This window comes from Amphiprion ocellaris, chromosome 14, assembly GCF_022539595.1.
Source record: "Amphiprion ocellaris isolate individual 3 ecotype Okinawa chromosome 14, ASM2253959v1, whole genome shotgun sequence".
Taxonomy (NCBI): domain Eukaryota; kingdom Metazoa; phylum Chordata; class Actinopteri; family Pomacentridae; genus Amphiprion; species Amphiprion ocellaris.
This window is the reverse complement of record NC_072779.1, coordinates 32269131-32283791: the sequence shown is the minus strand read 5'-3', so window position 1 is coordinate 32283791 and position 14661 is coordinate 32269131. Positions and strand designations below refer to the sequence as shown.

General features: G+C 33.1%; 1 protein-coding gene across 1 annotated transcript in view; it reads right to left on the bottom strand.

Annotated features, from left to right (window-relative positions):
- wwc1 (WW and C2 domain containing 1) overlaps window positions 1-13701 on the bottom strand; it is a 75958-nt gene extending 62257 nt beyond the window's left edge. The window contains exon 1 of the mRNA XM_023261247.3: window positions 12785-13701. Within this exon, the coding sequence (XP_023117015.1) occupies window positions 12785-12903 (119 nt within the window). The 5' untranslated portion in view covers window positions 12904-13701. The remainder of the gene's footprint in view (window positions 1-12784) is intronic.
- Between the last annotated feature and the right edge of the window lie 960 nt (window positions 13702-14661).

The following is a 14661-nucleotide window of genomic DNA, read 5'->3' as shown; positions in this document are numbered from 1 at the left end:
AACCTTCATTCGGAGCGTATAAATTCCTCCAGTGGAGTTATGAGGCTTCGGGCTGCGTTTCAGAGCTCGTCGCTCAAGGTCCGACTGTAAAACAATCGCTAACACACCCCCACAGCCCCGCAACCACATCCTCTACGCCGGACTGACAAAGAGACGAATGAAGGGAGAATTTATCCCATAAAAAACACCACAACCTGCCTCGTTATCTGCCAGATAACATTCCTTTCACCTGACGACATGCACAGCGGCGGCGGATGATATTCCACTCAGAGGAATTTCTAAGAGCGTCGCTGGCACTTTTTTCCCCAGAGAATTTGCTCTTTATTTCCTTGTTTTGGTTCATTTTTTGTGTCCTTTTCCTCTTGCAGAAACCTCAGTATGCTCAATGGGTTTCTTTTTTCATAGTTTCGTGCAGAGGAATTAAAAAGTAGCAGTAAAAAAAGGAAAAAAACAGAAAGAGCCTTGGAGATACAACAGAAATCTACACATTTTATGTTATTTCTGATTATTTAACAAGCAAAAGTGTTTATTATACTTGAGAAAATGACATCACATTTAACAAAACTGGTTAAGAAAAATGTCATTCCTATTTTTAATCTCAATTTTTAAAATTTTTTTCCGCTGGTGATTCTCTTTTGGTGCCAAAATTTCTGAATTATTGAATTATTCAGTGACTCTTAGTAGAAATCATCACATTTTTAGGTTCAAACTATTAAAAAAATGCTCTTTTCAGGTATTATACATCATCTTTATTATCCTAGGCCACTTAAAAGAACAGATCCACTTATTTTTATGCCACAAGAATACATTTTTCTTGATAGATTGGTATTCTCCTGGTTAATAAAGTGTAATTTCCATTTTTATTTCCATTTTTAGATTAAATTATTTTCATTTTGGGGCTGGTGATTTGCTTTTAGTGTCAAAATTTCCTGTATGCACAAAAAAACTGCAAGAAAAGTCACATTACTCAGTCAAAATTACCACAAATAAGCATTTTATAGGTTTAAATTACTAAAAAAAATGTTCTTTTCATGTATTATTCATCATCTTTATTATCCTGAGTCAGGTAAAACCTCAAAAAATTCACATTATTCAGTCAAAATTACTAAAAATAGGCTTTTTTTGTATGTATACACGACTAAAAAATATTTTTTGCAGGCATTATTCATCATCTTTATTATGCTAGGTCAGTTAACAGCATAAATGCATTTATTTTTACACCAAAAGAATGCATTTTTGTTGATAGATTAGCTATTTTCCTGATTAATAAAGTGTAATTTCCATTTTTATTCTAAATTATTTTCATTTGGGGGCTGGACATTTTCTTTTAGTGTCAAAATTTCCTCAATGCACAAAAAACCCATCAATAAAAGTCGCATTATTCAGTCAAAATTAAACAAATTAGCATGTTTTTAGGTTAAAAGGTCTTTTTCAGGCATTAATTATCATCATTATTATCCTGGGTCAGTAAATATCACAGATCCATGTGATTCATTTACAGCACAAGAATGCATTTTTGTTAATATAACAGGTATTTTCCTGGTTTAGAAACAGAATATAAGCATCATCAGTCCATATTGTGAGCTTATTCAACAGAGATCTACACATTTTCGGTAATTTCTGATTATTTAACAAACAAAAATGTCTATTATACTCAAGTAAATGTGATCTAATTAACTAAACAGGTTTTTAAAAAAAACGTGTAATTTCTATTTTTATTCTCAGTTCTTTACATTTTGACACTGGGAATTATTTTTTTGCGCCAAAACTTCCTATTTGCACAAAAAACCCTGAATAAAAATTACTTCACTCAGTGAATCTGACTAAAATATATTTTTTTAAAAGCTGCGATTAAAAAAAGGCATAAAACAACAAACAGGCGTTAAAATCTGCAAAACATTTGCCATGACATTGGCTCCAGAGCTGCAGGAACATCAGATATTCAAATACGAGTGACTCTTCCTCTGAACGCAGCTTCAGAGACACACGAGGCCGTCGCCGTCAGAATAATAACTTCAGTCGTCTTTCTTCATTCCTGAAACCTGAACGACGACGGGAGGCTCGTCACGTGACTGCGGCAGTCAATTCAAAACATCTCGTCCTTGAATTTCCTTTATGATTCTGCCTCCTCTCAGAGAAAGCAGAGTTTTCTATTTCTTTTTTCTACTCATTAAAAGCCAACAGCAGATGAATTAAAACACGTCCAGTGCAGCTTCAGCCACACGGTTTAGGTCCCCTATTTGCCGTTTTCTACACAGCTCAGTGGAAAACATCTCATTGCGTCAAATTTCCTGGAAGTTCGGAAAATATTTCAACAATCTGAGCTTTTTCTGCGTCTTACTAACAATATAAAACCCACTGTTGCGAAAATATAACATCACTTTTATTTGTTAATTATTGTTTTCTATTATTTATACATGTAGATAGATAGATGGATAGATAGATAGATAGATAGATAGATAGATAGATAGATAGATAGATAGATAGATAGATAGATAGATAGATAGATATTTTTACTATTTTTTCTAAATTTGGGTCTATATATATATCACTTTTTTGTTTTTTTTTGCAATTTTGTTTTTATATTTTTACTATTTTTTCTAAATTTGGGTTTATATACATATCACTTTTTTGTGATATGATTTTTTTTTGCAGTTTTGTTTTTATATTTGGGTTTCTATATATGTACATTTAATTTTTTCTAATATCTAAAAACATAAACAGAAAAAAAATCACTAACAAAATAAAAACTATGCTATGAAATTGTGAAACTGTGAAAATCTGGTACACTTACAGCCAAAAAGACATAAAAATAAAGGTACTTTTTAAAAAAATGTACCAAAAAAAACATAAAATAAGGGTTTATTTCAAAAAACATAAAGATTTTTTATTTTTTTTTAAAGTACAAAAAAAAGAGTTAATTTGAAAAAAACAGTAAAGGTTAATTTTAAGAAAATGTACAAAAAAAATACAATAAGGGTTAATTTAAAAAACATAAAATAAGGGTTAATTAAAAAAACATAAGGGTTAATTTCTTCAAAAAATAAAATAAGGGTTAATTTGAAAAAATAAAATATAATACAGGTACATATTTGTTTTAAATGTACAAAAAAAACATAAAATTAGGGTTAATTAAAAAAACATAAAATACAGGTCTTTTTTTTTTTAAATCTACAAAAAAAATAAAGGTTAATTTTTTAAAAATTTACAAAAACCCCATAAAATAAGGGTTAATTTTGAAAAACCTATAAAATAAGGGTTAATTTAAAATTAAAAAATAATAAAAGAACAGTTAACCTACCGTATTCCTCTCAAAAGCAACATTTATTTAGATGTAATCAAATTTTTTAACATTAAAAAAAGATTAAAATATCACAAATATCAACGCAACTTCACTGTAAAAAAAATCTCTCAAAAAAAAAAACAAAACACTAAAAACATGGCACACTTGCTGCCAGAAAAAAATGTCAAAAAATTGCAAATTTTTAAAAAATGTGATATTGTAATCCAATGAAAAAATAAACATAACTAAACACTAAAATATCATATTGTAACTACAGTGTTGATTCCATAGAAATACTGTTAAAAACATTTTTTTCAAAAACATTTAATTGAAAAAAAAAACCAATAAAAGTTAGACTACTATATGTACCCGAGATGCAGAATTTAACATTTGTTATTTATTCATCAATTTATTTATTGCAGTTTAATATAAAAATAAAAATTAAAAAAGCAACACTAAAGTACACTGTTACAATTGAACATAATTTCTGTTATTTTACACATTTTACAGATATTTACAGATTATAGGTATCTGTAATTTAACAAAACTGAGAGATCTTTAAAAATAATATCAAAATAATTTAAAATTTACAGTTAAAGCAAGTTAATGAAAAGAATAGAAACATGCCGTCTGCAGAGGAGTCTGTAATTTTGGATTCTTGCTTTTTGTTCCCCCAGAATAGAGTCTCATTATTTTGCACATATTTGTTGTTATCTGAAAGAAAAAATAAGTAAATCAGAATTTAAAAATCTTAAATAATTTCTGTTATTTCTTCCTTTTTATAAATATTAAATCACAGAAAAATAATTAACAGGTCAAACATTGAACTAATAATATCCACCTGCAAAATATGTATTTCCATTATTGGTAATTCACTATTTAACAGCCTTTGACTGCAAAATTAAACAATTTATACTGTATATAGATCAGTGAAAAAAATTTATTTTCAAGATATTTATTTATTGTTGTTATTTGAAAGAAAAAAGTACATTAAGGAATAAAAAAATTGTAATTAATTTTTGTGATTTTACACATTCTTCCTTTTTGGTGAATTACAGATAATAAATAGTAAAATCACTCAAAGAAAAAACATTATTTCATGTTTTTAAAAAAAGAAAAACAGTCCATAATGTCCAAATCATGAAATACGTAGTTTTATAAATGACAATTAATCCTTTTACAACCTCTGACTGCAAAATTAAACTACTTAAATGAGCCAAAAATTTTATTTTACAGATATTTACTTTTAACTGAAAGAAAAACATCATTATATGTATCTCATTTAACAAAAAAATTAGTTACAGCGAGGTAACAAAATTTAACTAATAAAAAATTGTAAATAATTTCTGTTATTTTACACATTTTTTCATTTTGGTTTCTTTTTACTATTTACAGACAATAAATAGTAGAATCACCACATTGTTTTAACCCTAAAAAGAACAGGCCTAATTAAAGATTTTTACCGTACATAAATCGGGAAAAAAATTTATTTTACAGATATTTACTGTTATTTGAAAGAAATTTTATTTGGTAAATTATTATTTATTTCTGTGATTTTACTAGATATTATCTGTAATTTAACAGAACTGAAAAATGTGTAAAATAACATCAAAATATTTTAAAAATTTACAGTTAAAGTGAGTTTATGAAAAGATCTGTAAAAAGAGCAGGAACAAGAGGCTGTAGTTTTGCATCCCTGCGCTATTTTTCCACTAAAGTCTAGCGATCTGATCGGTGGTACAGCGGCTCGGTTACGTATTAAAACCCTCCGACTCTCAGGGCCTCACGCTGCACTTCGACCTCCTGCACCTTGGCAGCCGCTGAAAGGATTTCAGAGAATTGGGCTTTCGCTTGGCGAGTGTTCGCTGCGTCGTGTGTTTCAGGAATGTCAGAGTGTGTTGTGGGTTTTGTTTTGTTTTTTCAGGACTTTGTTTGCAAAGGTTTTTTTCCTATCATCTCTGGCCTTTAAAAGTCTGAAGCGAGTTTCGCAGCAAGAAGAAAGTCTTCATTCCATCTGCAGCCTCTTAGACAGAAACTACGCTGCTAAGAATTTACTTTTCAACAGTTTTACCTGGATTTTGTCTATTTTTCTTTTTTTTTAAAAATTACAAACATTAATGAGTAAAATCACTGAAAAAAGCTATCAATTTACATGTTAACCTTAAACAAAATAAACAAAATTAAATAATCAAATAAATAAAATTATTAATTTGTATGTTAACCCTGAACAAAATAAATAAAATTAAATGATAAAAAAAAAACTATTACTTTGCATGCTAACCCTAAACAAAATAAAATAAATTAAATTAAATTAAATTAAATTAAATTAAATTAAATTTTAAAAAAAATAAATAAAACTATTAAGTTGCATGTTAACCCTAAACAAAATAAATTCAATAAATTAACAAAAAAAATGTAAATAACTAAAACTACTAATTTGCATGTTAACACTAAACAAAATAAAATAATAAAAATAAATAAATAAAACTACTAATTTACATGTTAATCCTAAATAAAATAAATAAAACAAAACAAAAAAATAAATATATAAAATTATTAATTTGCAAGTTAAACCTAAAAAAAATAAAATTAAATAATTTTAAAAATTTAAATAAATAAAACTATTAGGTTGCATGTTAACTAGGGCTGCCACAAACGACGCGTCGACTAATCGCCTGAGCACGATACGTCATCAAAAGCGGAAGTGAGCGCGCAATGCAACAGAAATCACCATCCGAGTGGAGCGCGGAACACGCATGGACATCCGCGCTGTATCGTGCATATATAGTATATGCATATATTATATACGCACAATACAGCGTGGACATCCGCGTTTACGATACAGCGCGGACATCCGCGCCGCATCGTGCATATACTATATATGCACGATACAGCGCGGATGTCCATGCGTGTTCCGCGCTCCACTCGGACGGTGATTTCTGTTGCATTGCGCGCTCACTTCCGCTTTTGATGACGTATCGTGCTCAGGCGATTCGTCGACGCGTCGTTTGTGGCAGCCCTAATGTTATCCCAAACAAAATAAATAAAATAATTAAAAAAATAAAATAAATAAAACTATTAACTTGCATGTTAACCCTAATCTGTATTTTTACAAACAGTGACTGCAAAATTACATTGTTTTATAGAATGTAAATCATCAAAAATATAATTATTTTGTAGACATTTGCCATGATTTGAAAGAAAAAATATGCATATTAACATAATGATAATTCAGTTTTTTACGACATTTGACTGTAAAATTAAGAAGTCTTTCTGTTTAAATCAGCTAAAATATCATTAGTTCACAGACATTTGCTGTTATTTTCACTGTGTTTATAGTTTTGAACATTACATTATTCCACTGTTTTTTATCATATTTTTTCTGGCACTCTTCCTGCCAGGTTTTTCCCATTTTTGTACGATATATTGTTTGTTTGTTTTTTACAGTGGCCTCCAACTAATGATCAACAAAGCGTCTTTGAGTTTTTGGAAAAGCGCTTTATAAATAAAATTTATTATTATTATTATTATTATTATTATTATTATTATTATTATTATTATTATTATTATTAAAACATCGCAAAATAAAAAAACAGTAATCTGGTTTTGTCGCACTGAAAACCTGCAGACGAGCAGAAAATCCTTCACTGATCAACACTTATAATTCTCACAATGTAAACAACACTTGTTTGTTTACACAATAACTTCACCTGGAAGCTTTTAATTTGAATATTTATTGGGATTAAATCGTAAACATGTCAAATAAAGGCCTGTTATGGTTCTGACCTGACTTTTATTTTCCACTCGATGACCGGATCCTTCCTGCAGCCGACAGCGTCAAACATTTACAGCCGTGGAGCTTTTAAATAAACATCATGCGCCGCTGCACTGGAGCTGCATTTACAGCCATAAAAAAATAACAACAGAGCTGCTGCAGGTTTCCACCAGAGGCCTGCTGACGCTGATGCAGTCTGGGAGGACAGACGGTGGATTTCTGAACGTTTACTGCGACGGGAACATTAGTTATTCAGACGGAGGACGTCAAGATTACTGTTTTTCCTTCTATAGAAACATAAATCAAGGTTCAATCGAACATTATAGGCATCAAAAGAGGCCGTACTTTTGTGTAAATTGAATAAATACTATAGAATGCTATTAAACTCTGAAATTAAGTGAGTATTGTTTGTATTTGGTGACTAGAAGATGAAATTAGCAAATTAGCAAATGCAGTTTTTAAATGAAAACTTCAATAACATAACATCTAATAACATCACAGAAAAAGGTGTATTCATTTACTTTCTGACTGTTAAAAATGAGAAAAAAATAAGATAATGTTCACATTATAAATTTATATTTTTACATCCAGTCTTTGAAAAGTTCAATCTATAGTATAATGCATATAATTAGATTTTTTTTGTACAATAGATGCTGTTTTTAAAAAGATAAACAAACAAACTGCCCATAAATTTATAAGTGTGTCAAGTTTTCTGGCACATATAGAAAACAAATTTAATTTAATTTATGTTTTATAAAAATAATTTGCCCAAAATAACCCTGGAAAACTAAAAGAGTGCCATGGTTAATCAGCTATTTGGTAAACTGTTAATTCAAAGTTAAGTCAGTACAAAATAAGGCACACTGTAAAAATAATAAAATAATAATATTAATATTAATAATCTGGAAAAAAAAGGAATTGTAGCAGCAAAGACAGTAAAAAGTAGTATCTGCAAAATAAAGATATTTTTAGTGGTTTTAAATACAGTAAAACAGTGTACTATTATGGTCACACAATAAGAAACAAAAAAAATATTACAATTTGTAAATATACAGGTTTTTAATGTGGACATTATTTACCGTTTTAGCCATTTTTTCAGTTAATGCATAAATTCAGATTTTTTTTTTTCCTGTGATTTTACTTGATTCTTTTCTATAAGTTAATAAAACTAGGGAAAATATTTAAAATAAAACCATTACTTAATGTTAAAACAGAGATTTATCTGAAAATATTACCAGTTTTAGCCTGTTTGTTAATTACTTTTTCTGTGATCTTATTAAATTGTCTCAATAATTTAATAAAATGGGAAAAAATCTGTAAAATGAACTTGAAATATTTACAGTTTTAGCCTGCTTATTTAGGGTTAACATGTAAATAAATACTGTGATTTTACAAGTTATTATCTGTAATTCAACAAAACAGGGAAGAATCTGTAAAATAGCACTAAATTGTTTAAATAAATAGTCAAAAATGTAGATTTCTTACAGTTCAGGTCACATCATTGGACTTTATATCTGATTTCCTCGTGTTTGAAGCACAACTGAGTCCAGATTTAGATTTGTTTTGTTACCAACATGCATAAAACATGTGAAATACAGCGAGCACAGTCAGGCTAATGCAATGAAGAAAAAAAATCTGTGTTCTCTCACAATAAACCGGCGCATAGAGGAGCAAAAAAAAACCAACTTAAGAATTCCAGACATAAGCCATTAAAGGGATTTGGTGTCAAAGTCCGAGGGGTCTTAAGTAACTGGTAAAGATGAAAAACGAGTCCCCGTGAAAATCTGCCCTCCCCTCCATGCTGTGTTGTTCTGTGTCATGCTCGGCACTTTAAGCCTATTACGCTGATGGATTTCTGTAAGAGCCACGAAAAAAAAAGGTACCTCACACCTCCAGACCTGATTCCTTATTACAGGAATGTAAATGAGCAGGATGTATCCTGGGGGCAGGAAATTACTCTGATTTTCAGCTTCTATTTGTATCCAAACTGTGAAATACGACTGTTTTTTTGTGACAATAACAACCTAAATAAAGCTTTTTGCCTTCTACACTGCGCCTAACGACTAATATGCTGCCTTTTTGTCACAAAATATGCAATCTAGCGTCCAGCCAATTACCTTAATTAAAGGACGACAGGGATTTTGTTGGCCTAAGCTCCTCACGCAGGATGTTTATTGTTTGGTTTTTTTTTTTTAAAGTCGAAGCAGCCAAACAGCAAAATCAGAAATATCTGATGTGATTTAAAGCCCCACTCAGGCCAATAAATGGACTCTGTGAGGTTGTTTTATCCACCTCGAAACTTAATAAAAACGGACGAAAATACCTGAAAAATCAAGAAAATTATTGATTTCACTACAACGCTCCTCCATCCACACAGCCATTGACTTCCACTAATGTTACTATGACGACCAGCTGTCCAGGAAGCTATTAATTTCCATTTATTTTACTATGAGATTCAGCTTTTCAGGCAACTATTAGCTTCTACTCATTTCATAACAGTGTTCAAAAGTGACCACCATCTATTTTACTGTGAGGTTACATTAAGTGACTATTTACTACCAATTACTTCACATCCACAAGGCTCAATTTACAAGACAGCTATTGGTTTCCATCAATTTTATATGAAGTTTGACTTTTAGTGGCTTCCATTAACTTCACTATGCCGTATGAGTGTGGATAAAATAATCATATATAAGTTTCAACTTTACAGGCAGCTTTTAATTTCCATTAATTTTATTGTAAACAGCCACTAGCCACTTGTGTAGCTATTGGTTCCTCGTTAGTTCACCATGAATTTTAATTTTCCAGGGAGCTATTTGTTTCCATTTTCATTGCTATTGTATTAACCCATCCAGACAGCCACTGACTTCAATTCATTTTACTATGAGGTTAAATTTTCGGAATAGTTTCAGGCTTACCAACCATTCTACCATGAGGTTTATTATGGCGCTCACTGCCATTGACCACCATTGATTTTATTGTGAGATTGAACTGCGTAACTAACGGTTTCCATTCATTTCATTAGGAGGTTAAATTTTCTGAATGGTTACAGGCTTCACAATCATTTTACCATGAGGTTCAACCTTTTAGACTGCTATCAGTAGTTACGTGCTTCAATTCATTTCATTATGGCGCCCATTGCCATTGACCACCATTGATGTTACTGTGAGATTGAACTGTGTAGCTGATGGTCTCCTATTGTTTTAGCATGAGGTTCATTTTTCTAGGCATTTTCTGGTTTCCATTGAATTAACTATCAAGTTCTGGTCGTCAGACAGCTGGTGACTTCCATTAATTTCATCATGGTGTTCAACACTATAGGCAGCCACTGGTAACAACTTAATTTACTACAAGATTCAATTTTACAGGCAGCTATTGGCTTTGATTTATTTTACTATGAAACTTGGGTTTTTAGGCAGCTGTTGACTTCCATTCAAGATACTATGGTGTTCAACATTGTTGGCAGCCATTGGCAACCATTTATTTTACTGTGAGACTGAACTCTACAGTTACTGGCGCCCAAGTATTTCACAATGTGGTTACATTTTCTAGGCAGTTTCTGGTTTCCATTAATTCTACTATAATGTTTGTTGTAGAATTTTCCAAACAGGTTTTAGCATCTATTTATTTTACTATGAACTTTAGGATTCTTAGACAACTATTGACTTCCATCATATTATTATAGTGTTCAACATCGTCGGCAGTCATTGGAAATCAGAGACTGAGCTCTACAGTTAATAGCGTCCAAATATTTCACTATGTGGTTACATTTTCTAGCCAGTTTCTGGCTTCCATTGACTTAACTATCAGAGTTCTCAGACAGCTATTGATTTCCATTAATTTCATCATGGTGTTCAACACATTGGGCAGCCACTAGTAACCACTTATTTCATGACACAGTGCAATTTTACTTACAGCTATTAGCCCCTATTTATTTATCTAGGGAGTCTGGGTTTTTAGACAGTTATTGACCTTCATTAATGTTAATATGGTGTTCAACACTACAGGCAGCCATTGGCAACCACTGATTTTACTGTGAGACTGAACTCTACAGTTACTGGCTTCCAATTATTTCACACTGGGGTTTAATGTTCTTGGCAGTTTCTTGATTCTATTCCTTTTACCATGAAGTTCATGTTATCAGACGGCTATTGACTTCTATTCATGTTATCAAGGTGTTCAACATTGTGGGCAGTCATTGCCAATGACTTATTTTACTGAGACTGAACTCTACAATTACTGGCTTCCCATTACTTCACTATGTGGTAACATTTTCCAGGCAGTTTGGACTTTCAGGCAGCTTTTGACTTCCATTGTTTTTATTATAGTGTTCATAACTATAGGCCACCATTGGAAACCATTTATTTTACTGTGAGATTAAACTCTACAGTTACCGGCTTCCAACTATTTTACCGTTAAGTTTGGATTCTCGGACAGCTATTGACTTCTATTCATGTTATCATGGTGTGCAACACTGTGAGCAGTCGTCTGCCACCACTTATTCTACTGTGAGATTGAACTCTACATTTTCTGGCGTCCAACTATTTCACTATGTGGTTAAATTTTCTAGGCAGCTTCTGGCTTCCATTCATTTTACTATAATGTTTGTATTACCAGATGGCTGTTGACTTCTACTCTTGTTATTATGGTTTCCAACACTACAGGCAACCATGGACAACCAATTATTTTACTGTGAGATTGAACTCTACAGTTAGTGGCTTCCAATTATTTGACTATGCGGTTAGATTTTCCAGGTACTTTATGGCTTTCATTCATTTTACTATGTAGGTCAGGTTTTTAGACAGCTATTGTTTTCCATTATGGTGTTTAAACCTGTAGGCAACCATTGATAAACACTTATTTTACTGTGAGATTGAACTCTGCCGTTACTGGCTTCCAACTATTTTACTATGGGGTTAAATTTTCTAGACAGTTTCTGGCTTCCATTCATTTTACTATCAAGTTAAGGTTGTCAGGCAGTTATTGACTTCAATTCATTATATTTTGAAGTTCAACAGTAATGGAGACCAGCTATTGGTCTCTATTTACTTTACTGTGAAGTTTGAGTTTTCAGACAGCTATTGACTTCCATTCATTGCATTATGGTGTTTAAACCTAGAAGCAACCACTGATAAACACTTATTTCACTGTAGGATTGAACTCTACAGTTACTGTCGTCCAGTTATTTCACTATGGGGCTTAACGTTCTTGGCAATTTCTGGATTCTATTCCTCTTACCATGACGTTTGTGTTATCAGACAGCTGTTGACTTTAATTCATTATATTTTCGAGTTCAACATACCAGCTTATTGGTGTCTATTTACTTTACTGTGAAGCTTGAGTCTTCACACAGCTATTGACTTCCATTCATTGCATTGTGGTGTTTAAACCTACAAGCAACCTTTAGTAAACACTTATTTCACCGTGGGATTGAACTCTACAGTTACTGGCGTCCAGTTATTTCACTATGTGGTCGGGTTTTCCAGGCACCTATTGGCTTCCATTTATTCCAGCACAGAATATACAGATAAAACCAACTGTGCACGAGTCCAAGCAGTAAAATCAAAGACAACTACACATCCTCACCTGAGTATAATGAACCTCCACGACCTGTATAACAAAGTGCTGTAAACACATCAGCTGATTACACCAACAAGCACGTCGTGGGTTTTACTACAACCTGACGTTATCGGGTGGGGGTCAAAGGTCACTTGCACCTGTCTCACCTGTCTCTGGGGTCGATCCAGCTCGTGCACTGGTTGATGTGGTCGATGTAGTAAACTTTGCCATCGAAGTCTCTGGCTTCCTCCCAACCGTCAGGTAGTGGCAACTCCTTCCTTGGCATGTCAGGCGAGTCTCCATGTAATGAACCCCTCTCTACACAAAATCACAACGAAGGGAAACCATCGCTTCTCTCTGTCTTCATCATCATCATCATCAATGAAATCAGCAGTTAATCCCACAACTCCCGGTCAGGCTCTGGTTGGATTAGGCCATAATAAGATAATAATCCATAATAATCCACAGACTGATAATGAACCAAAACTGGATGTTTAGAAGAATCTCCAGCAGGTCGCACTTGTGCTCCGAAACATCTCACAGGGAGCCGGGAGCCTCCAGAGCCGCAGCTCCGTCCTCCAGCATGTCGGTGCAACTTTCCCAGAAACTTTGCGGCGGCCTGGGGACAACTTTTCAATTATCGCCGCTCCACGGAGCACCAACGGCGGCTGGAGACGGAGACAGCAGCCTCGCGTCCGCAAAAAAACTCCAAATACGATGTGGAATAATAATAAAAAATAAAAAAAAATGTCCGCAGCCGCCGTCGTTCACAAGGACGCTCCGAGCGCCGCTAACAATCAGCTCCGGACCGGGCTCGTCTCGTCTCCCAGCCAGCAGGCCACCATATTTAGCGGCCGTAACCGATGCTAGCCGCCCGCCGCGGGGGGACGAACACTCCGAGCTGCCGCCCCGAGCACCGAGAGCCGAGTGGCCGTGGAAAACCGCTAAATCCGCCGCAAACTTCTCCGTCGCGTCGCTAAATTCTCCGTTAGGCACCGGACGGAGGTGGGGAGGGAGGGGGAGGCAGTAGCGGCGGCGGTAAACTGTCTGTCGTTCCCAGCGATTCGGTCAAACCGCCGTCAAGTTTGCGGAGGTCACACCGCGCTGCTTCCTGTTTCACAATAAGGGACTCGCTGGCACGTCCGGTCAGCAAAATAAGAGTTCCAACAGCCGTTAACCCTCATGTTGCCCTGCGGGTGAAACTGACCCGTTTTACATTTTGAAAATGTGGGGGGAAAATGTATTTCACAGTGAACCTTCTGAAGTCCACATTTTCAACATTTTGGGAAATTTTTGAACATTTTTTTGGTGGAAAAAAGTTTCTTTAAGAACATTCACAAATAAATTTTTTTGTGAATGTTCTTAAAGAAAATATAAGAAGTTTTGCTGATATATGTGCAATCACTTTAGACATTTTTAGGATGTTTTTGGAAGGTTTTTACTATTTTTTTGAAAATATTTACACTTTTTTTATATGTAAAACTTTTAAGGAATTTTCTTCCTGAAGGTTCTGCAACTTTCCAGAAATTTGGGGATTTTTTTCCTGAATTTTTTGATTTTTTTTTCTGACAAGGAAATTTTTTAGTGCCCATAAATGAAGACAACAGGAGGGTTAAAGATGGATTAGATTACATCAGCATCTACACCTAATCAGCTAAGTTTTGACTGAACTTCTTTTCTATATGTGTGACTTCTTAAAATATTCATTTTGAAATTTTTTTTAAAAAGAGAGATTTTAAGTGAGTTTCAAAGCAAGCAAGTTTGTTTTTATAGCACTTTATCGCATGCAGGCGTCATACAAAGTGCTTCACAGGCAAAGAGGAAAAACATGTAAGAGATAAAAAATTTTTTAAAAAAATTCAAACCATATGAAAGCTAAAATACTAACAAAAATATAATCATGTGTAATCCAAAAACTATTTAAAACATGTAAAAGATGGAATGCAGACAAAAAATAAAAGCATGTAAACAAACAAGAAGTCAAACCAAGTGACAGAAGGAATCCTAAATATTTAAAACGTGTAAAAAAAAATACAGTGCAAAC